Source organism: Dromaius novaehollandiae, chromosome 19, assembly GCF_036370855.1.
Source record: "Dromaius novaehollandiae isolate bDroNov1 chromosome 19, bDroNov1.hap1, whole genome shotgun sequence".
Classification (NCBI taxonomy): Eukaryota; Metazoa; Chordata; class Aves; order Casuariiformes; family Dromaiidae; genus Dromaius; species Dromaius novaehollandiae.
In genome coordinates this window covers 4,948,931-4,973,374 of record NC_088116.1, presented here as the reverse complement: position 1 = coordinate 4,973,374, position 24,444 = coordinate 4,948,931, and the positions used below count along the sequence as shown (strand labels likewise).

General features: G+C 47.1%; 1 protein-coding gene across 3 annotated transcripts; it reads left to right on the top strand.

Annotated features, from left to right (window-relative positions):
- The first annotated feature begins 824 nt into the window (after positions 1-824).
- Positions 825-23,203, top strand: P2RX5 (purinergic receptor P2X 5). 3 transcript variants are annotated; one of them, XM_064523191.1, is made up of 13 exons: positions 825-874; positions 9,243-9,324; positions 11,692-11,842; positions 15,469-15,540; positions 16,334-16,409; positions 16,778-16,874; positions 17,347-17,427; positions 18,296-18,434; positions 19,387-19,523; positions 20,213-20,306; positions 20,835-20,900; positions 21,734-21,816; positions 22,256-23,203. In XM_064523191.1, exons 4-13 carry the CDS (start codon positions 15,490-15,492, stop codon positions 22,329-22,331), a joined length of 900 nt encoding a protein of 299 aa, XP_064379261.1. In that variant the 5' UTR covers positions 825-874; positions 9,243-9,324; positions 11,692-11,842; positions 15,469-15,489; the 3' UTR covers positions 22,332-23,203. The 3 variants fall into 3 exon arrangements, with proteins under 3 accessions (XP_064379261.1, XP_025957154.1, XP_064379260.1); XM_026101369.2 differs by lacking the exon at positions 825-874 and having other exon boundaries at positions 8,108-9,324; XM_064523190.1 differs by lacking the exons at positions 825-874; positions 9,243-9,324 and adding an exon at positions 9,354-11,520.
- Positions 23,204-24,444: the final 1,241 nt, after the last annotated feature.

Sequence of the window (24,444 nt, the reverse complement as noted above, 5' to 3'; positions counted from 1 at the left end):
AGTGAATGGCTCTACACCTGCTCCCAAGTGTCAGGGATTGAGGAAATGAGACTTCCTAAATGAGGGTTCAGAAAGGAAAATCTTGTCTGAACCAAAAAACTACCTAAGTCATGCGTTTTTTGTTCTGAGAGCTCTGTACCACTTGGGAAGAATGTGTCCTGACTAGTGTGAAAGGCTTTATTGCCCCCCTCTTGTTTTTTATAGTGTTTTTTTAATTGCAGCTTTTTTGAGAATAAATTCTTGTAAGAGAACTCTGCCTGTGTATAACACTTCCTGGCTGAAGGCAGTTTGAGCAGTTTGTTGTACCACTTCCCAGGTTGTGTGACAGCTCTCTGAAACTACTGTCCATCTTTCCATCTGGGTTTTAGCAGAACTGTTGCAAAGTTGTTCCTCTCTGTGTGTCCTTTTAGTGGATGGGCTTTGATGATGCCTTAAGTACATGAAAAGCAGAATACACTAGGCTGAGAGAGAGAATCACTTTGAAGAGCTTCAGGCAAGAAAGACCTCAAGAGAAGCTATGCACAGTGGTGACTGAGGTCGTGGCATTATAAGAAAGCCACCTTCTTTTTCAAATCTTCCTTATTTATTTATTTATTTATTTATTCTTAAGCTGTGCGGCACATTGGCTTTTCTTTGGATAGGGAAATGTTGTGTGCTTTCTCCACAGCTATACACCGACCTAGCACTGAGTGACGTTTGGTGTGGACAGCTGCGCTGCTGTGAAGGGACCGCAGTGTACCAGCAGTTGTACTCCTTACTGCCCATCTCCCTAGCAGTCACCCAGTCCATCATCCCTCCCACACCATCTCCATTTCACACTGAAGTCCTGGCTGTTCTGAAGCATCAGGAGATCCCTGCAGTCACATAGTACTTGGTAAGTCTGGGCACAGATGAAGGGATGTTATTTGTAGAAGTCTGTGCTAAGAATAATGAGTTGCAAAGAGAGTTTTCTCAAGGCTAAATAAGCCCAGCTCCTTCAGCCAATCTTGTTATACTCCCTCTTTTCTAGTTTCTTCTCTGAATTAAATATCTTTGATTACTTGATGCCCCTTATGGCTCTCAAGGAGGTCAGGTCTAGCAGCGGACTATGCTATTTTCCTTTTTCAGATGTTTTTTCTTAAATGCATTATAGGATTCTGTGACTTGTAATTTCCGATGAGTGCCATCTGACCATTTAATTCTTCACAATTGCTATAGTGGATGCCAAACACATTTGCAGTAATTGGATGGCACTTAAGGGATTAGTCAAGACTGCCAAGATTTTGCAGTGATCCAAACCAGCTGGGTTTTTATGCTGTTTCCATGGAAGCCTTGCTTTTTCTGCTTCTAAATTTATTTACAGTCAGCATTTCAAATGAAATCCTCTGTATAAAAGCCTCATCAACATTTGCAGCCTTGCTCTATAGCCCTGACTTCCCTGCACTCTGGCAGTGGCAGTTACGCCGCCTCCCTGAATGACATGGGATTTGCAAATGACTTACTCAGAGCCATTAAATCTCTGACCCCAGCCAGGGTCAGGTGTTAGCAGTCTGTTCAGGAACCAGGTGTAAGGGAGAGATGACTCTCAATGCTGTTGGTGAGGCCAGGAGAGCAAGAACAGATGTTTTTTCTCTGCCATCGATGGGTGCTATCCTATTGCTTGTCCCGTCCCATCACTCCAGCCATTTCAAGTCTGAGTCCATGCCTGGCTCTGGATCATTCTAGGTTTGGATATTAGCTTCTGCTAGGCAAGCTTGGCCAGACTTATGGCTATTTTTTTTCACTGTGAGTTGGCCAAAGAGTGGGAGGTTTGGTCGGTGGTGACTGATGAGAGTTGATATAGCTGAGATAGGTTGTTAGTTGTATCCTTGAAGGGGAGGACAGGATTTGTTTTGCAACACTATTTTAATCAGGAGCGATAACAGCTACTTATGTCTCTCCCATATGCCAGGAAGATTCACAAGCCTTGGGTTGTAGTTCCTTCAGCATGTTCAGAAGCTGTCCAGTTCATGTATTGAACTGTGGGAGCGTAGGTGGCCTGATGGTTAGCAGAAGCAAGTAAAGTGGATCTCTGCCTTACAGCAAAGCCTATTAGGAAAAGTAGTTCTTTGTTAAGTGCCAGGTGCTGATGTTAGAGAGTCAGATGAGAACAATGAAGTGCTCTGCCAGCCTGGAGAGCCTATTGGGGCAGTTTTATTTGGAGGCTAATGCGATTACAGCTCAAAAGAGAAATTTCTTGTCTCTTATTATAACAGGGTGAATGAGCTGTGGGGCTGCAAGCAGATTGCTCCTAACGCTGCCAGCTTGCCTAAAATGGCTCCACTATCTCCGTACTCCACTGTGCTCTGCAGCATGGCTCTGTTCTCTGGGTGTGCTTGGGACATATAAGCCTCTTGCATATGGTAACATATGACTGGCTTAGGGCACTGCCAGCCTCCAGAGCCAAGACAAGGTCCGCATGCAAGGCAGGTTGGTTAAGGGGGTTCCTAATGAAACCTTTTCCTTTGTGGGTCAGGACTGTGTGCCATGTAGGTTTTCTAATGACCAGAAGGGGTTACCACTTGGTAATTTCAGGGAGGAGAGGGCAGAAGCCTCAGTCTGCAGTTTCTAGATGTTTACGTGGTGAAACTTGTCATTGGCAGAAGGAGATGAAAGTGTCTCCTCGGCACTCATAGTAAGGCAGGCAGCCGCTGGTGGAGCTGTCAAGCCTGGATCGGTTTCGCATTCCTCCAGGTCGGGAGTGAAGCATATTGGCAAGGCAAGGAAGCATTAATGTACTAATGGAGATGATCTGTCAAGAATATTCAAGAGTAGATTTTTGCCTTTTAAGTCATTAGTTAATGTGAACACACATTTTATTAAAAATGTTTGGCTTTCAGGCCTTTAACTTAACATTTCCCACTTATTCCCTGTTGATGCTTTTATTGGCTGGCTTTAGAAGGTGAAAACATTGCAGTACAGCACTGTATAATACTGCTGTTACATGTCTTACTGCACTCAATTTCCCAATGATGTTTTTATGTGCATTTGTATTCCACTTCTCTTTTCTGGCTTAGTGCCAGCTCTCTCACAAAACAGGGCATGACGGATCAATTTCATTAGAGGTGCTGTATTTTTCTTCCCTCTCTTTAGTACTCTTCCTCAAGCACTTTCACTACTTGGGCTGGGGGAGAGGAGTGGATAAAATTCCAGCTAGTGATGACAACAAAACCTTCCTGAATGTCCTGCGCACTGCATAGGAGATTCAGGACCTGGGGTAGCAACCTGGAGTGCATTCAAAGGAGAGAGCCATGGTGAAAGCTGAGAGCTGTTGAACTGAGTCATATTTTTAGTGTCTCCTCATTCTGTAATAAATGCGCATTTCTGCCAGGAGATAGTAGGGGAGCAACGCAGAAAGGCATGCCTGAAAATTGCTCTTCTGGAAATGATGAGCTGAACCAAAGAGAAAGTATATTCAGGAACTTGGGCACGCTTCCATTTCTCGCTTCTACTGACAAATTTGGATGCTTCTGTGGGTAACAACTGAAAGATTATTTCCATAGATTCCCTTTCTAGGAGCCTCTGGGATTAAGGATGGATTATTAATCCTCACATTCCTGGTCTGGCTGATTTCATCTTTTGTTTATCCCTCTCTGGGAAATAAGGAATTCTTCTGAAGGCAAAAAAGGTCTGAATGCTTTTCCAAAGACTCTTGAAAGAAAGGTTTTATTTTCCAAACAAAGAAGAATTGAAGGACATGTGAGCCAGGAGTACTAGCTAGGAGGACAAAAATTGAAACTCATTTTTGTAAATTTTTCATTGGCAAGTAGCAACATACTTCTTATTTACACTGCAAAGTCATAACAAGGATTAAAAGAGAAGTTGAATGGAAATTTTTTCCTTGCAGGTTTCACACACATTTCTGTATTCTTGCAACTAAACCCATCATCATCAGAAAGCAGTATGTGCTTGATGTTGCATGTGTTTCAGTGTGCATATGCTATGGCTTAAGAGCAACTTCCTCTCTTCCATCTGTTCAACTCATCAGCTTGTTTTTTTCATTAGATGTTGACCTAAAAGTATGATGCTATGAGAAAGAGGAGAAGGGGGGGGAAAAAAAAAAAGTAATGGAGAGCTGACCACTGCCTTTTGCACTGGTCATTTCCTTGCCAGAACAGTTTTATCTCCTACTTACATCCTCTGCTCCTTGCCTCCTTTCTATTTCAGTAGCTGGTCTGGCACCTATTTGTAAAGGATGGTGTGTCTGCATCATTCAGGCATTTGCTGCAGGAGCATTTCCAGTCCTTAAATGTCTTAGCGTTTTCTACATCAGCTCTTGTGCCTTTGAGAGAGTGTTTCTGTTGCACTTGATCACACAGTAGGGGGCTGAGTGGGGATCACCAAGAGAATTAATGCCTAGAGGATGATCATTTGGAACTGGCAATTGGAAAATGTGTGGTCTCTTTTGGGTATGACTTAAAGATAACATGAAACATTTCTATCCTAAAGTGCTGTAAAGAGCCAGATGTGATCTGGCTGTGTTTAGAATGCCACTGTGTTAGAGCAGGGATCTAAAGTTTCATTTCCACAGTCCCTGTACCAGCCTCTACTGGATCGTTACTGGACTGAATTCAAGTCTGAGGCAGCTTAATACTGAAGAGCTACTGACAGATGGAGAGAAATGTAGATGAGTAGCAGTCTGGGCAGACAAGGGCTGCATATCTTATGGCTACACGTGAATACTGAGAAGGTAATTATTGTGAGCAGTATGAGGAGTTACATATGGGTGTAATGTGTCAGGAATGAAAAAAAGATACGGGGAGTTTCGGTACTGAAGGAGAAATCCTCCCTGTGAGAATTTCCAGACTGAGTAAATAGCCTTCATGGGAAAGGAACAGAACTGTTTTTTCCATGGAAAATTCAAAATGCTGGACTCAAGAAGGGAGATATGTTGCAGAAGAGATCCAGCCTGCCAGTCCCTCGGGAAGGACTAAGTAAAACTTAATTTTTTTTTTGTCTTTAACTGATGGTTACGTTTTGTTAGGCTATTTACTCGTCCCACCGCATACCCACGTGAATGAAATTGCTTATATTTGAATAACCTATGGACACTTTAAGAAACCCACCAGCACTCTTGCTTTCCAGGCAATAAAGAATAAGGTTGTGAAAACTAGAAAGTGATAAGAACGATGCCTCCGGGAGCATGCCAACAGCACTGTTGTCAGCATGAATCTTGCACATGTTGGGCAATATTCAGAATATTCTGGGGTACATTTGATAGAAACCAAAACTTTTTTATTTAAAAACTGTTATTGCAATTGTGTTTTTACTTGATGGGTTTTAAACCAAGAAAAGTATCAGTTCTACATCCTCTTTTTTTAATTAGTGCTCAAGCCTTGTTGACACCTGCAGGTCAAACCTGTAACAGGAACACTTCCTATGCTGAGAAACACTTTTTTTTTTTTTTCTAGCCTATGTAAATCATTCGTCACATTAATTGACCTGGAGAATAATTGCAAAAACTCATAGCAGACCTAGGTCTGTGCTATTAAGCAAAACCGGGCCAGGGAGCAACATACTACTTAACTGTTAGCAAGTTTCCTCATCTGGTTTTAGCCTGTGCAGTCACCTAGACAGATGAGAAGGTGGCTCCAGGAAGGCAGGGATGGAGAGGGAGCTCTCCTGACACCATCAAGGACTGGCTTGATTCCACTGATACTTTGATCCTCCATGGGCTTGAATGTTTTCTGTGCAGCTGGAGCACTGATGGAAGCAGTTCTGAGCAAATAGGGCAGCTTGAGATGTGGGACATACTTGAGATTTAGAATAGTTCCTTGAGCAGTTCCAGGGCCAGGGGAGCAGATGGTGTTCGTGTGGGACCAGGCCTGTGATTATAGATAACATTTGGCTATCACCCAGCAGCTTGTACTTGCAAAAATAACTCTCCTAGGAGCAGGTTGAGTGGGAAAAGGTCTGGTGGTTCCTTTAGGATGCTCCTGTCTCAGCACAGCTCTGGAGCCCTGGAGTTGGGCAGGTCTCCCTGCACTTAGCACTGCACTGCTTGCCTCTGAGGTCTGGGCAGTGGCTGGGGAAGACAGGCTGGACCTGCCGTTCATTCTTATCCATTTCTGGCTTGACTGGCCACCGTGGTCTACTTGATCTGCACAGAAGTGTGCTTTCATGGAGGGTTTTATTTTCTTTGGTTATTAAATGTTGTAAAAGTTCCTTTTTGTGCTTCAGGCTTTCAAATAGAGGAGCTGCAAGATGGTCACCAGTGACAGTCTGGTGTGTAGGCATCTGATAAGGAGGGGTGGACTCAAAGGCCAAATACTGTTTGAGGAAGGGAGCAACTGTGAGTCTTGGTTGTTACAGTTGCTTGAGTGAGCAAGAGGGCTCTCGGAGGGGCTTGGGAGCAGCAAAAATGTTTTGTGAGACTGGCGGTGTGAAATAAACAGAGGCTGCCTGTGTGGGGCATGCGGACAGAGAAAGGAGGGTCAAGGAGGGTGGGAGAGGTAAAGAAGATCGTCCCTTTGCCTGCTCTGAGCCTGAAGGGTGGCTGCAGAGTTTGGGAGCTGGGCTGGAGCTAACCCTGAGCCAGAGGGGTCAGGGTGGCCCCCTCAGATGTCTCAGCCCCGGGAGATGGCAGTGGGGTGGCAGTGTGGCCAGGTGGGTGTGCGGGAGCGGGAGGCCTCATCCTCTGGGGACCTGGGGCACTCGCAGGGCTTCTTGCACCGAGTGCCCAAACTGCGGCAAGCGACAGTGATGCCAACAAAGTTCAGAGGCTGCAGCCACATCAGTGCGAGCCAGGCTAGGTCCCTGCCAGGCGTCCCTTGGAGGTCCACATGTCCCAGGGACCTCCTCATTAAAGATGCGTGTGCTGAAACAATTGCATGCCACAGGGCTGGAGTGAGGGGAGCACTGCAACCTCTGGGTTAGAAGGAGGTCACAGGCAGATTTCTGTTCTAGTTTTGCAGTTGCTGGAAAACGGTTACACAGTTCCTTTCACTTTGTAGAAAGAAGCTCTAAAGATGGCTGTGAGATAAGAGAAAAAATGAGAGATATTTGAGGATAATGTTCTGTTCTTTGTTATGCTGTTTGTGATTATCTTGTGATTTGGAGCAAGCTTCTCTCTCTCACGCTTATTTAAAAATCTGACCAATCTGTTTAAATGTGGTATGGAATTTAAGGAGGACGAAAGATAAAATTTTTACAAAACCTGAGATCCTGAGAAATGATTCTCTCTAGGAAGAGAATTCCACAGGGAACAGGTACATGTGCTAGAGCGAATAACCACTTCACTGCACTGTTTGCAGCCTTGATAATGTAATATTGTTCCACATGTTCAGAAGGTGGTTGTGACCCACTCTCTTGACCCATGTCTAAGTGCACGTTCCAGTTGCTGACTGTGCATGCCTAAGAGCCTTCTTGGTCCTGACCTAGCCCAGGCTCCCGTCTTCATGCACTCCCATCGCAGGCAGAACAGTGGGAAATTTGTACATAATTTAATTTATTGTCAGTTAACACAAACTTCTAATCATTGATTCAGTTGAGAAAAAGAAAACATAAATAATCAAAAAAGCAAGCAAGTAAATACCTTTCCTCTCCCTTCACCAGGCTCAAATTAAGCCAAACACTTATTCTCCCTCCTTTCTAGTCTCAATTTACTGTATTTTTGCCATGAGTTATGCTTAGTCTGTCGCAGTTCCTTCAGTGAGGTGCTGGGTGATGCAGGAGGTTAGGGATGTGTGCCTGACAGTTTCTTTATGCTGTTCCTCTCTGCCGTTTACTGGTTTTCCTCCATTTCTCATTGCTTTTCAATGTCCCTGCACTGGTGCGGGCTGCCCAGGGGCTGCAGGCCCTCAGATGTGTGCCTCCGCTGGCATGGAGCACCTCTTCCAAGATCGTGTCTCCAGCCATGCCCTCAGTGATGTCCCCTTCCTCCTGCCTGCCGCTCCCTCTTTAATCTGTCCACGCAGAGGTGCCGTGTGCTCCTCCACCTGCAGTTGCGGTGCCTGGTGGGGTGTTACACCAGTTTCGGAGCTGGCTGGACCTGGCCGTGACAGGCACAGCACAGTTGATGGCCTCCTCCACACAGATCCCCTGCGCAGGGCCCTGCTGCCCAAACCTGCCATTCATGCCCAACACAGCGCTCGGGCGTGAGCTAGTTGGGTGCTCGTGTCTGAACGCAGCAAACCCTGTACTCTATGCCCAGTACAGCACCTTGTGTCTCCGATAGGCGCTCTCTAGTAGATTCACTCTCTTGGGCAGTCCCATCCCAGACCTCCCCCTGAGAGATACCTCCCATCAGTGTATGCATACGGGAAATGCTCCAGACCCCAGCTTGCTGCTGGATCTTCTCGTGATGAGGTGTGTTAGCTGTTAGCCAGGTTGCTGGAAGATCCAGGCATATCTCATTTTCTTCCTCAGAGTTCATAATGTTCCCTCCTTAGCCAGGAGACAGTCTAGCTCTCCTTCTCAATTTAAGTAATGATCATTTCATTTCCTTGCACATGGAAATGTCTCAGTTGGAGTAGGAGTCATGTCTTGCACTACCATCAAGTAAACAACTCCTCCTTGAGTGAGGGGTAAATCTATTCCTCTCCCTTTGGTGTTTCATCAGATCTTATGTTCTGTATCTAGATGCACCTAGCTCAGCACTCACTGTGTGTTTTGATGAGACGTGATGGTGACCGATCCCTTAACCACATGCAGAACTTATTTATTAGTTTCCTAAATTGTTAGTTTTGTGGTGGGAAGATGTAGTAGCCAGGAAAATATTGTGGATGACATGGAAGAACACAAGCTCATGTAAACACCCAAGAAATTAAAAAATATAAAAACATATAAACAGGCATTTTACCATCATATAAACCGAAGAAAGGCTTCAACAGTGCGATACTGTAGCTCTGTGACTTTGAGTGCTGTAACGTAGCTTTCATTATAAACGTTTTGTGACTGAGGGAAAAAGAATAAAGCATGTGAGCAAAACCTACGTAGGGGTTTCCCCAGAGAATGAATTAGCTGCAAAGCAGCTAAGACTGTCTTGTTACTGCAGCTTTTGGTTTCTGACCTGAGAGCTGCTGCTGGAGAGCAGCTGCAGGAGGGAGGAGATCAGCCCTTTGCTCTGAAGGGGTTGGTGTATCAGGTTTCTGTGCAGAGCACGTGTGGCTAATGCAAGCTGAAAACGCCGCTGTCTGCTCCAGCCGAGAGTAAAGAGTGAGCTGGGAGAATGGGGCAGGTGGCTTGGAAGGGTTTATTTCTATCACTTTTTGATTATAAAACAGAGAAATACGTCATCGCAAAGAATAAGAAGGTGGGGATTCTCTACCGAGTCGTGCAGCTCTCCATCCTGGCTTACCTGGTGGGGTAAGAATCACCATACGTTTAATATACTGCTGTGGTTACATTTGCTTGCTGTGTTGTTATCAAGATTAATGTAAGATACTTTGCATGTAATGATGCTTGCTATGGCTTATGATCTTAATGCAGATACTTATGTTTATTTATAAAACCAGGATTTTGTAATGTCTAACAGAGATGTATCTGACTTTTTACCTGCCGGGGGATTGTTAGATTCATCTCTACCTTTCAGATTAGGTTAGGTTTGGGTTAAAAATAGATCAAATGGCACTATGGCTTTGCAATGAATTATTTAGGCTTTTATTTCTGTATTCTGTGGGAATGATGCCAAACCTTAATACCTGGCTCATTAGAAACAATAGCATTTATGTCCACGGTTGCTGAGCTTTGGGACAAACCAGGCTTGTCTCCATGGCTGCATGACATGCTCAAGTCTATATGGGAGGGAATCAAGAACAAAGTGGCTAATTCCTTTGCTGGAACAGGCTGCAGCAGCTGGGAGTGTGCAGGATGAGGCAGCATGAAAGTCAGCTGCCATTTATTTCAGAGCAAGGCTGATTGACGTGGAGGTAGCTAGAGCACTGCTCAGAAAAAGCCCAGTTCTGCAAGAGGCTGGGCACACTGACACTTAACAAACACAGCGATAGTCCTTGCAGCTTGCAGGCTCAGACCTGGAATTATCCAGCCTACATGACATCTGTGCCATTGCTTCCTGAGTTTCTGAGGCTTTTCAGAATGTGATCTGTAAATCTTCACCCTCACTGCCTGCGTTTTCAGATCTCTTTTCTCTCACCTTGTGTTTTCAGTGATTAAATATAGAAGAGTCCTTTATGCCTGCTGGATTTATTTATAGAAAGGTGTACAGTTCCAGAGTCTGCTTATTTAGCTGGGCGGAGATGGAGTCTCAGCAGTCTGGCATGTTACTAGCTGCTAAAGGAGGAATCCTGTAGATAAGAGTGCTGAGGACACATCCTCTGTACAAGAAGGATATAGCGTGACCCAGAGTCTTCAGAGACTGCCTGGGCCATGCAGGTTGTTTCCTTTCCTAGGCATGTAGTGCCTTCTGCAAACCTCTGGCACCATCACTGGTGGTATCCGCAGTAAGCCTGGCCACAGAGGAGTCACACCGTGGTCACAGAGGGGGTTAGCATTAGCCTGGCCTGTCTGATTGTTTGACCACGCGCCAGTAGCTATTCAGAGGAGTGCCACGGAGCTGTGATCATCAGCCCCCTCTGAATCAAGTCATTTTTTGGACGTGGCTGCCGCTCCCTCTCAGATTCACTGGGAGAACTTAGGGGTCTGCCTTTGAGTCTTTCTGGGGAGAAGAACAGTCTTCTTGGAAAAACAGGAAAGTAGGAGATTTCACAAGGGTAGAAAAAGTTTTTCGGGTTTGTCAACAAGAGGTGGGTGAAGGGCAGCACATGCGAGTGCTGCTCAGCCCCAGAGATGGTTGCTCTTGCTTTTGCTTTCAGCAAGCAACAGTGCACACCAGGTAAGTGCAGGGCAGGGGGGAGCTGCACCTGCAAATGCAGCTGGCCTGCCCTTCCCTGAAACCTGCCCTGGCCCTTTCAGCTTTTTCGAGGGTCTTGCCTGCTTTGTTGTCCTGGTAAGTGACTCTGGCAGTACTGTGCAGGAGCTAGAGCTATTTCATTCAACATGGAGAGCTCTTTCCCCTGTGCTATGGAGTTCTTGCTGTTTCTAGTGGGAAGAAGCAAGAGAAGTCTTTCCGCAGATCATTCATTGAGGAAGTGGCTCTTCCAGGTGGATTGATGAGAAGCCCTGCCCAGCATAGAGGCCAGGGTGCAATCATGTTGTTCCCATTGCACTTGTTTACAGAAGGCTCTACATCTGGCTGAGAACACTCCCAAAAGATTTCTGTTCGTAATATTCAGCTCACCTTCCGGAATTGCGTCTCCCCTGTCGCGATCTGTTGCTGGACTGGCAGCCTAATGGCAGGCTTTAAAATGAGAGTCATTTATTTGTGAAGCCAGCCAAACTCTTTTCTGCAACTTGCAAAAGCTTGCTTTATTTCTTATCTTGAAGAACAGATGGCCCTATCTTGCCCTGCTGTCTTTCCACAGAGGTTGCTGGGCAGAGCACAGGACAGGGAGGCACGAGGCTTAGTTTTATACCCCATGACCAGTTATTTCAGCTTTCCCTGCATGTGTGGGCTTGGTCCTAACTTTTCCTCCTGTGCTGTAGGTAAGTGCAGCTGTGTCAAAGAGTTCATCCTAAATCTGGAGTAGCAGTTGCAGAGAGTTTGGTGTCATTGGTGTATTTTGATTTGCCCTTGAATGGTGTTTGGCCTTGGTATAAATCTCTGGCTAACTTGTTCCCACTTGCTAATGCTGCTGCTTGCTGTGTGCCTTGCAGGTGGGTTTTTGTTGTCAAGAAAGGCTATCAGGACACAGACACGTCCCTCCAGAGCTCTGTCATCACCAAGCTGAAAGGGGTGGCCTTCACCAACACCTCGGAGCTGGGGGAGAGGCTGTGGGATGTTGCGGACTACGTCATCCCTCCACAGGTTTGCATCACCCTGCTGCTATCAGCTCTGCTGTTCAGCTGGAAAGATGTTCCAGCATGGTTGCTGTTGGTAAGCTTAAAGCAGCGTACCCAGACCTTTCCTGTGAATAAACAGGAGATGGGCTACAAGAGAGCAATTCTGTGCTTCCTCTTGGGTCTTTCCAGCAGATGTCAAAGCAGCCCTGTCTCTCTCTCAAAGGCCCTTGACACTGAGCAAGCAAAACCTTTCAGCAGAAGTCGCATGGATTTCAGTGGGATGTCCCATGGATTTGAGTGGGACTGCTCATCTGAGCAAAGTGCCTGCTTGCCTCCTTTGCTGGGCTGGAGCAGGCATGTACAGGGGAGCCCAGAGGAGGCAGGAGATGGAAATAAGATGTGGTGCAGTTTGAATGGTGGAAGCTGATTGAAATGTCTGTCTAAAACTGCCTTGCTGCTTCCTTGTCTTGGTCAAAGTGAGATGCGTGGCTGCTGCTCAAGGAGAAAAGATCCCAGCAGATGCAGCCTGGCTCCGGGATAGGAGCTGCTCAGCTGAGCTTGCCATGGGTTGTTTGCATGTGTGCTTTCCTCCCTGCCAGTATCCATCACATGTGCATGAAAATGTATGAGGCGAAAGTCAGGGTCCTATGCTGACAGAGGGCAGAGAGCTATAAACTGAGCAAATTACTTTGCTGTGCATAAGAATAAGACTTCATTCTCCTGCTGCTGCCTGGGTTTGCTCAGATCTGTGCTCTGCATCTCCACCAGTTTTAACACAAAGCCTCACTGCAGACTCTGGATCTCGGTCCAGAGTTTGCCGCGCAGCAGGAATGCCAGACAGCAAGCTTGTGGGTGCCTGAAACACTCTTGTTCGAGTTGCATGGAAGCCCTGGAGAACAAAGCAGGTGGCTTTTGTGCACACCCATAGATGAAACGGTGATACTGGCCAGTATTTCGACTTGTCTGACATTTCTTCTGTGATTCAAGCAATGATCTTGTTACCGTGTGTTGGCTTGTTGGGAGGCCTCGTAGCGTGATGCACTGAATAAGGATAGCTAGCTCTCCCTCTGAGCTGGCATGCTCAGTAAAGCGGATGTCTAGGCTACAGCATCATTCTTCCACAATAACTGCATAAATCCGAATGTGTTTGGGCAATCAGGCAACAATATTGAATCCAGTATTGCTGCAGTCTGCCCTGCTGTGCCTCAACCTCCAGTAACCATGGCAATGTTAGACCTTGGGCTCTTTTAGAGCACTATAAAACACAACAACCTCTGTTGGCTGCAGATGCAAATGTGGACATCCCATGAGCCCTCTTTCTCCAAGTGCTGATTATGGCTAGTCTGCCGCCTGCCTCACAGCAGCCATAAGATCCATCCCCTATGGCTTTTTAGGAGTGTTTGAGTGCCTGCTCTCAGTGCATTAAGTCACTTGCATCTGTCAACTGCTGCATGCTCTCTCTTATTTCACTTGGGAGGGAGGACTCTGAGCTGTCTAGGTGGGGGTGGGCCGGTGGGTACCAGAGAGACTCAGGGAGCAGAGCAGGAGGCAGCGAGGGCTGGGAGAAACTCTGCCTCCTCCACAGAGGAGTGAGCAGCTCTCCTGGGCTCAGCATCCCTCCTGCTGAGGACTGACTGCCCTGCGTTCCCAAAGACCTGGTGGGGTGTGGGGTAAATACACCTGCTGCAAAGCACAGCAGTGAAGTGAAAGAGAACCAGCCAAGCACGAGAGCACAGAGCTCTGCTCTTGCGAAAGGAAACCTGAGATCTCTGATGTTTGTGTGGAACAAGCAGGGCTGTGTGTTGGAGGGATTTTTCCAAGAGACTGCTCCAGAATAAACTGTAGACACTCAGTTTACTGAAATTTACCGCTGAGAGCTGAAAATACCCTTGGACAGGATGAACCTATGGCATTCTGGGATTAAGTATAATGCAGAGCAGGGAGTCACCTGATGAATCCTTCACTCATTGCTTCCTTGGACTGGACTTCATTCATTCCTTGACAGTTTGGCAGAGACCTCTTATTTCCTGTTGTGACTCAGAGCAACCCGGTGATGTCTGGGGTCCAGAGCTTGCTCCAGATTGGGCATACTTATTGCCTGGTGCTCACTCAGATGAGCACTCAGTGTTGCAGATGGCTGGCAGGGCTTGGCGTGCTGCTGATTTCTATGTCGTGAGTGAGGATCGCTTGCCCAAGATGCTCGGAGCAGCCCTTCCTTGCACCAGGATGGTGGTGCTGGTCGTGTGAATGGAGCTGGGTCTTTCTCACTGCTCACGCTGTGAGCAGCACCTTGGACCCATCTTTTGGGCTGACTCTATTGACTGTGTGTGTCCCTTTGGTGTATGATGAGAGTCAGGCTTCCCATCACCCTGGGGGCTGTCAGGAATCCCAGTGCTTCTGTAGCTGCAGTGAAGTGCTGTAACTGAGGCTGTTGCTGACTCCTCTTCCTCCTTTTCCTGTATGTGCATGGTATGCAGTGGAAGTGGTAAAAGCACGTTTTATTTCTGCATTCGTTTCACTTCTGAATGACAAGGGATGAGAGAACCAGCCTCTATTTCCAATGCTGTGGTAAGCCAACTTCTCTCCCCTCTTGCTGACTGCACAGACACCTTCAGGCTTGTTTTTCCTGCGGTTACCTTTAACAGTTGGTTATTGACGGGAAGCTGTGTCAGTACTTTCATAACTCTTTTTGCTGAAGTTGCAGAAGGAATGAGGTAGAAGCTGTGCGTGTGCAAAGAAAGGACAGCCCCAGAACAGGAGTCAGCACATATGTTACAGCTTTGCCTGAACATAAAGCAAGCCCAACACTGCCAGAAATAAGGATGTTAGGGACAAAACTGCAGTCAAGTGTTTCTTCCTTGCGTGTCTTGGCCAGTCATCCCAGTTGCTTGGTAAAATGATCTGTATTCCATCTACTACAGCCCGTGCTAGAAGTACTCTGCTTTGTTTTATCACGCGTCCGTAGCGTTGCACCAGATCTGCTCCTGAGCCGTGCCCTGCTGCCTTGCTGCGTGACCTCGGGCTTGCAGCGGTGCCAGCCTGTGCGACCCCGGCTGCGAGCAGACACCAGTGGCTCTGCAGTGGGACGGGGCCTTGCTCAGGCACTGCTTCCTCGTGGGAAAGGAGGACAAGCGGTTGCCAAGCAGCCGGCAAGGCAAGGCTCAGCGCTCCTGTCAGTGTGCTCACCAAACGAACGCAGCCTCCAAAGCAGAACCCTTATGCCACAGAGACCTGCTGCAGCCGTATGTCCGTGCGCTCACACCGAGGCTGCCTGATCGGACTGCGTGTGCCTATCAGGAGGCTCACGGCTGCACCAGAGAAGCAGCGTGATCCAGTGGATGATAACACCTTAACCTGGGACACCCATAACCCCTCTTTGTTCTCAGCCCTCAGCTGTTTTTTTGAGTGACTGACCAAATCACTGCACTTCTCTGTGTCAGAGCTTCCCCAGCTGTGTGTGGGATTGGCAGTGTCCAACCTCATCCAAACAAATACCCAAACAAAGGGCGCTGCTTCATTTCAGCCTGAAAAGCACCAGGAGAGAGGGAGATGTTACTGTTCTGCAGAGAACTGCATCCTCCTTGTAACGGGTAAAAGAGTAAGAGTAAGGTAGGTTTTCTAACTCTTCTCACCTTGCTTTGTTTATTCTAGGGTGAAAACGTCTTCTTTGTCATGACGAACCTGATTGTGACCCCAAACCAGAAGCAAGCTACGTGTCCTGAGGTAGGAAGACCTGAGCCCCTTGACCCCCAGACCCCTAAAACTGGGATTAGAACTGACACCTGGGGAGCAGCAAACACTGGGAAAATGAAAGGCAGATGCTTTTGCTCTGTAGTAGAACATCTCAATAAGGGAAATTGGGCAGGTTACTGAATACCTGGGAGGTTGAGCTATCTTAATCTCCAGAGGTGCTGATCACATAGAGTCTGGCTGACTTTAGTGAAAGGTGTTGGACCTCTGCCCAAGCGGAGATGAGACCAATAGAGCGACTGTTTAGGGCCAGAAAAGGCCATGGGAAAACAAATTGGAGGTGACTGAGTCTAGTTAAGGGTAAAAGAGACTTTCTAAGATACCTGCTAGGGAAGGGCTTGAACTCTCAGGCTTCACTATCTTCAGGACATTAGAGGGTGCTTAGCACCTTCCAGGCCAAGGGCATGAGGTCTTTCACGCAGTGTGATGTTTAAATGTCCTCTGTGGTTACGTGTTTCAGAATGGGCCAGAGCCTGGGGGAGGAGGACTCTGGCCATCCAGGGAGCATCCCCGTGTAGCAGTGACTAATTCGTCTTGTGATAAGCACAGGGGTAGCCCGGGCTGCGAGCACAGCCCGTAGTTCAGGAAGCGACTGGCCTCTAGTGGCTGCATTTACTCAGCAGGCAGCTGTGGAGCTGCCTGCCCTCCCCGCTGCCGCCCGCTTGGGTACCTCCGCAGCGGGTTTGTGCAGTGGGACTGATACAGGTTTCCTCCAGTGTGCAATGTCCTGCTGCACATCTCACTTCTGTCCTCTTCCCCTTTGCAGAGTGCCAGCATTCCCGATGCCCTGTGTCACACGGATGGGGACTGCCCAGCCGGGGAAGCAGTGGTGGCTGGCAATGGTAAGGAGAGGATCCTTCCTCTTGTACTGGTTCTGGCAGAGGCAGGCTCCTTCAGAGACATCAGCCTGGATACAACACCAAACATCTCTGACTAGTAATCGGGAGGATGTGGCAATGGCTTTCTTTTCTTTGTTGTCTTTTATTGAGATTGCTGCCTTGTTTACAGCTCTTCTAAGCCACAGTGGCTGGGCCAAAGCACCCCAGGCTGCTCAGAGAAGCAACAAGAGAGCGGTTGTTCCAGCTGAGAAGCCCTTTCATGGCAGGGAGGAGGGCTTAGGGTGGCAGTGAAGAGCATGTGACTTTCATTTGCCCTGTAGACAAAGAGATGGCTGCTCTTGGTGACCTTTTCTGTGATATCTGTGCTGCAGGGGTTAAGACTGGCCGTTGTTTGAAAGACAGGGACAACATCAGAGGGACTTGTGAGATATTGGCCTGGTGCCCTGTGGAGAAAAGATCCAAGCCCAAGTACGTGGCCATCCTGTGCTGTTTCCAGGCTTGCGTTGCTTTGGCTTGCATGTCATCCAGAGCTGTTTCTGGGTTCCCACTGCTTGGATGCTTGTTTGAATGTTGGCTGTTCCCGTGCAGCAGGGAGCTCTGCACGGGCCCCTGGCAGGACTGGCCCTCTGCTCCCCTCCACCTGCCTCGCCAGCTGTCTCAGGGCTGTGTCCAGCTCTCCGTGTCCCCCCTCAACCTGCACCCTCCTCTCTAATGCCTCACTGGCAAAGGGGTGCAAGTGGCATGGCTTGCAGGGGTGGGGGGAGTCGGGGCTGGTCCGTGGAGGTGCACAGTGGCTGCTGAAGCCCTGAGCTCTGGCCAGAGGGTCCATCCTGCAGAAGCACCACAGGATAAAACTGAGCTGTTTCTTAAATGGAAATCCCAGTTTAAACACATGGGCAGGATACAAACATAAAACAGATAACAAGCCATTCTCTTCCAGGAAACCTCTTCTTGCCAGTGCAGAAAACTTCACCATTTACATCAAGAACTCTATCCGCTTCCCCAAGTTTAAGTTCTCCAAGTAAGTGCGGGTGCTCAGAGGTCCCTGTGTCCTCTCCATTGCAGAGCCAATACCCTCGATTTGCTCCAGCGTCCTTCTCCTGCCTGAGGGCTGGGATGGGGAGGTGAATGTATCCTCTTCTAAGGCAGAAGGAGGCCTTTGGCTTCAGGCCATGCAGAAGCAAGGAGATAATGAGGGCTTGGAGGTTGAGGGAAGGCCACCAATCTTCTGGGGGCTTCTCAGGAAAACAGCGGCTGGGGTGAGGCTGTCCTTCACCACACAAGGTCTGTGATGGCTCCTATAGCACAGGATGGGCCTGGGGGGGAGCTCCTAGGGGGACAGATCTGTTCCCAAGCTAGTGCAGTCAGGCTCCCCAACCATTTTTGTTCCCAGTTATTCCTCCTCTTCCCCTTTGTAAAAATGAAGGCACCTGGACAAGGCTGGGAAAATGCCAACTTAAAATTCTGTTTGCATTTGCCGCTGCAGCTCTGGCTCAAATATGAATGAAAGAAGGAACTGTAGAAAGGAGTGTTGTCTTGCCGCTCTGCTAGGCTTAGTTAGACATTCCCAGCATCCTTACCTTTTTTTTTTTTTTAATTTGAGAAGACATTGTACCAAATAGCCCTGGAGCACCCTGGCAGCCTGCTCCAGATGAGTCCATCCTTGAGCCCAGATTCAGCTGGCCAGCTCCCATCTGGCCTGAAGGTCTTTTTTCACAAAGTAGAAAGGCCCACAGGGCGACCAGGTTGGCGGAAGGTGCTGTTGCTGTTGTCCACATGGGATGTTGGAGGAGTCTCTGGTCTCTGCAGCTATGGGGGTGCTCTCTAAGCCAGCTGCGTAGGCAAGCAAAGAGGGAGACGAGATGGCTTCCCCTGTTCCCCACGTACAGGATGAATGTGCTGGCAACCAGCAATGAGTCCTACCTGAAAAGCTGCCGCTACAGCACAGAGCATCCCTACTGCCCCATCTTCCTCCTGGGGAGCATTGTCAGCTGGGCCGGGAGCAACTTCCAGGAAATGGCCTTGGAGGTAGGAGCGCCCCTCGGACCCGTGTGTTTTGCCAACTGCATGTACTGTTCCCTGAGTGACTCTGGGGAAAACCACTGGCTGCCTAGGAATTTGACGCCCATCCAGGCTCAGGGGGCAGCTGAGGGATGCTGGTTCTTAAAATCATGCTGAATCCCATTTATTCCAACCCCAGGGAATAGGAACAGTTGTTCAGGCAAAGCGATGTTGCAGGTGCAGTGGAAGAGGTGGTCAGGTCAGTTGTCTGTTATTTGGGGCTGCCAAAAACTCTGCTCTGCCAACAGGGTTTGCTGCTTGATTATTCTTAATGTTACTAAAGCAGTTTAGACGCGAAGAACTCTGGGAAGTCAGTGGGGCTCCTCCTGCTCAGAGAGTGCCCCTTGAGGCTTCCTCTGTGCGAAGTGTCAGGTGAACAGACATCTTTCTGCCTGGGGTTCCCACAGAGGACTGGGGCTGCAGTGCCAAACAGGCCGCAACCCAGTTCGTGTAGCACATGGGGGAACAGAGCCCATCTGAGGCATCCTGGGAAGCACGGGGTGAGAAGAGTGCAGGCTTTGTGCTGGCTTCTGCACTTTTGATCTCTGTCCATTTATAGAAGAATGACTTTTCCATTGAAGTATGTTGCAGCCACTTAATGAATGAAATCAGTGCCCTGGGGTGAGAAATCTCCTCTTCGGCTAGTTTGGGGTTGTGCGAAGGCAGTGTCAGGAAGGCACTGTTGTACTTCCCTGTGACACTAGCACAGGGAAAACTAGGGGAGTAGCAGTGTAGAATGATATGGTTAATATCATAAACATGAACTTAACCAATCCAGAAGTGTATCTGCTTGTGTCTGTGACCAGAAATGCTTCTGTTCTTGTCCCTGGGGGAAACTTGCCTGAGGATCTGACAATTTTGAAGACAAATGAATTGAACTAAGCTTAAAAAACTCACACTGTCTCTCTCTTTTGTTAAGGGTGGTGTGATAGGAATTCAGATTGAATGGAACTGTGATCTTGATAAAGCCCCTTCTGAATGTAATCCTCACTATTCTTTTAGCCGGCTGGATAACAAGTTTGCAGAGAAATCCGTCTCTTCTGGGTACAACTTCAGGTAGGCAAAGAGGAGAATGTGATGCGGTACCTGCAGTGGGGCAGAGCTGGTTTGGCTCTGGGGCATCAGAGCTCGGCAGTGAAGCAGTACCAGATCAGGTCGTGCCAGGCGATGCCCCTGGCCAAGCATGTGCCTTCAGCCGAGGGAGGAAGAGCAGCATACCCATGGCCAGCTCCCCGCTTTCCACACCCCTGCCCAAGCCTTTACCCTCCATGTGCTGCCAGCATCAGACTCCTGATGCCTGTGCTGTAATTCCAGCTCTGAAAACAGACTAGTTATGACTTCTGCCAGTCCCTTTGTAATTGGTGTTAACCACTGCTCCCCCACCTGACTCCCAGCCAGTTAATTGCAAGGATGACCCACAGGCCCAAGCCATGAAATCTCTGGTTTAGCAGAGATTTCTGTGGCAATGAGGAAGGAATGTCTAGAGAAGCAGCTCTAACTGCATGTAGACAGTTCGCAATGTGAGTGGCTTTCTGATGAATTGAACTGAGGCTAGAAATGAAATACCTTATTGGGAAGTGCCCGACCTGAGTGTCCCTGTGAGACTCAATGTTAGGACCAGGCTTGTAAGCTAAAGCTGCCTTAGATAGGGGAATAGATCTGTTTGAACAGTGCAGTGAATTCAGGTGTGCTCCTGTGCACATGGAGCAGATGATGAAGTTAAAATCAATGTTGTTGAATTCCAGGTTTGCCAAGTATTACCAGGATGCTAATGGGGTCGACTACCGGACGCTCATTAAAGCATATGGAATCCGCTTTGATGTGATGGTGAATGGCAAGGTGAGGTCCCAGGCCAGAATATTTCTGAGCCTGGAGAGGAAGAAGTGGGGAGACGTTTCTCGGTGGAAAGGCGGCACTGGCACAAGGACAGCCTCTCTGGCTTGGTGTAGAGAAGGTCTCTTGCCATTCATTCGTGCAGAGCTAACTCCACGTAAGGAAGGAGATGACCTGGAGTGTGGATGACGTAAAGGGCAGCAGTCTGCACCTCGTATACCTAAAAACAGGCTCATGTAAAGTCCAACAGAGGTAAAGATGCTCCTGAGACTTTTCCATGCATATTCACTGTAGAAAAAGAAGCCTAATCCAGGAATGACACAAGTTCAGAAATACAGCTACAGGCAATTGGATGAAACACAAACCTTTAGCCTCAAAAATAGTTCTCTGCAGACCTTTCTATAGCCATGCCTGCTTCTTGCTAACAAAACATACCCACAGGCCCAAGTAGTTTCCCTTGCATAAGTTCATATCCTTAAACTTGTTCTTGGGTTGTTCTTCCACTGAATACTTCATGACCTGTTTTTCTTTCAGGCGGGGAAATTTAACATCATTCCCACCATTATCAATATTGGTTCAGGGCTTGCTCTCATGGGAGCGGTAAGTTAATGTACTTTCTTACAGTAACGTATTGGGACCCACATCTGTCATTTGGATGTTAGAAGTATGAAGTGGGATAGTTTGTTATACCTTTTCCGGAAGAGTTTCTTAGTACTCTCATTGCTCAGTCAGGTGTGTGTCTGTCCTGTCTCAAAGGCATTTGTTAACATACCCCCACTATTACAGTTCATGGAGGAAAATACAGCTTCTACAAGTTATTCTTCTTTAAGTAATGTTCATTTCAAATTTAATCTGAACACTTTCTTTTCTACTTCAAAGGTAAAACATGTAGTGAAAGAAACTGAACTGTGCTAGTAGATTTTAGCTTTGGTACCATGGCAAGGGCAAACACGGTGAAGACCATGATATGCTCAAGTGCTAGGTCCTGATGGCTATCAAATACCTTGAGTACAGTTTTTCTGTGTCTGCCCTCTAATTCCAATTATGCATCAGCTCTTTGGCTGTGATTATCCTGTGTTTAGTAGTTCAGCATTGAGTTCTGGGAATACAATGGCTTTCCCAGCAGAAGCAAGTAATGACTTAAGGAGCTTGAGTTGAGAAATGAAGAATATTTGTACTGCAGTAGGCCTAAACTGTCCTTGCTGACTAATGTGTTCCTTAAACATGGTGCAAAACCCTAAGATTTAAGCATCTAGGGGGGAAAAAAAGGTAGATACAAATGCATAAATGAGAACTTGGAGCAAATGTGAGAAAAGATTGTTGAAGGTTATGCAGCTTGGGTGAGTTTGGAGGGGTGTACAGCAGTAGCCATGCAGACAGATGATTTTGTTCCTTGTTATAGGACATGACAAATTCTTTCTGCTGTTTTGCAGGGAGCTTTCTTCTGTGACCTGGTGCTGCTGTATTTGATTAAAAAGAGTAACTTTTATCGAGGCAAAAAGTATGAGGAAGTAAAGTAAGTGTGACTTGGTTTTTGTGTTTAAATGTAATAGCTTTATTGTTATGACTAATAGAAATTGGAGATATGGTAACTACAGTAAACATTAATAGTGCACAAAGGCCATTCAATTCCAGGAATTTATATGCCTCTAAATGAGTTCAGCCAGGTTATTCCCTCCCTCCCTAATCATTGCTGTAGTTAGCTGGGGAACAAGGGAAGCTGCTGTGTATCATGTGTCTATAAATGGCCTCACATTCTTAGTCCATAATGACTGCAATGGAACTGGGGCAGCTCCAAAAGCTCGTGAAACTGGGAAGTCGAGCTTCAGCTGTACGGAGGGTGACCGCCTTTGCGGAAAGGTGTGAGAGGCCTGGCTGAGAAGCTCTTCCCGCATTGCCTCCTGGAAGGAAGATAGTGTGCTTGCCTTCACTGTCATCTGTGTTTGTTTCCTCAGGTCCAGTTCCAGGAAAACATTAAATAGCCCTACTCATAATGGGAATCAGAGCGCAGACCAGCTCGGTGGGCTCTAGACACAGCGATGGGTCTGCTAGCTGGGAACATATTCCAGGAAAACTATGCAGGTGTGGAATCGCACTAGGACTGGGAGGTGGAGACACCACAGATCAGATCTACTGTATTGTTGGGATTCCCAGAGAAGACAAAATGTCTTTCCAGAGAAGCTCTTCTTGCCCTCAGACATTCTCTGATATCCTGAGCTGGCTACAGCTGTGTTACCACTATGGATTTATAAAAAGATTTTACAAAAGGAAAAGGAGGACACCAACTGAATGTTTTTATATCTATTTATAGATACATCTGTACCTATATCAATAACCAGCATTATCCTGTTACTGTGCTTTGCTTCTGTGTGCAAAAGAGCAGCAATGTGAAACACCATCGGCGTTCTGAGGAGGCCAAGAATCGACCTGTTTCCTGCTCCGCTGGCTTGCAGCCACAGCTCCTAACTCTCATTTTATTTAAAGCAGCAGAACTGCTCGTGTCAGGAAGTACAGCGAAATGCAGTGTTCCAGCAGCTCACAGAGCCCAGGGAAAAGGGGCTCGTTATCCTGCAATGCCCGTGCGGACTAGGCATGTTTCAGGGGGCACTGCTGTGTTCTTGTAACCATGGGGGCTAGAAAAAGTGCTCCTTCAGGAAAAGCCCTTAAAACAGCTGCAACAAGGTGCTCTGCTCATCTCTCCTAGGACAAGAGGAGAATGAGCCTGCCACAACTTTGAATGGAGAATCAATTTTAGCCATGTCTGGGTCCCAGCTACCTCATCTGCTACCCAGATTTTCCACTCATAATTGGCCCAGAGAACCAACATTTCAGAGTACAGAAAAATTATCAGCAGGCAGAGGAATATTTTGAAGCAAGGCAGGGACAGATGTTTTTGTGGTTGACGGGGGGGGGGGGGGCAGGGCGGGAAGGGGTTTAGCGTGCTGAAAAGCAACACGGCACCGAGTATCTGCATGGAGATGGTCCTAGGTTCCCCATTCTTTGTTTCGGGGTTGGTTTCATTTGCTGTTGTTGACATGGGATTATGCTTTCTGCATCACTTACAGTTTCTGGTGGCGAGAGGAGATCTTGACTAGGGTCTTTATGTTTCTGCCATTTTTCATAGCTGCTTGGTCACTTTGCACTGTATCTGTCCCTTTCTTCTGCAGAGGTTGCAAAGGGGAGCTCTATTGGTTAAAACAAACTTTCCTTGGTTCTTCTAAATGTACCAACAAGAGGAAACTCTAGAAGTCATAGCTCCACTTTCTAAATGCTTTCTCAACTTTGAAGAGTGATTCTTCATTTCTCAATTGCACAGTCTCATTGCAGCCCATTTTGTGAATTAATGTCCATGTGGGGATGTAACTACTGTAAGAGGAGAAAATGCTTACAGAACAACATTGTTTAAAGTTTACATTTGCTTGAGCTGACAGGAATTGACTCACCAGCTCCCCAAGATGGTAGGTGAATATTCCTGTCTTTTTTTGAAATTCTAATTCTTTCACTTAAAGCCTCTGCACTGTGGCTTGGTACAAACTGTTCAAATGCTCTGTAAACACCACCAGGTCACCATCAATTAGGAGTCCTCATGATAGACAAGTATTTCAGTTGCGACTCCTGCTGCTGCAGTTCTTTACATATTACATACGGATAGAAACAAAGAGCCACGCTCACCTCTGCTTTAACTTCCTTAAAGTGGCTACTCCAAGCAACAGTCTGATTCTAAATTAAAATTCACCTTTGTTAACAGTGGCAAACTCTGAATCCAAGTCACCAATAACAAATTGCACACAATCTGGTCCACTTGCTCTCCTCCTTCTGTTCAGATGCAAGTACTGATAACTATTCAAACATTTAGCTAGAAAATAGAATTAAACATTGGATATAAAATATTTATGATAAGCTGTGTACCTCTGATGCTATAATCATAGCCAAAGCCTCTTCATTCTGAAAGTCTCCCTTGTAGGCAAACATGAATCAACGTGTGTGTAACTAACTGCACTAGTTACGCCTGTGAGAATTACCACACCAATAAAACAGCACAGATTTCATTACTGTCAAAGTTTAATTCTATTTAAATGGTTTCTAGATGAAACACATGGTGAACACCGCATCTGCCATTAGGCCAAGGTACAATTCCTGGAGA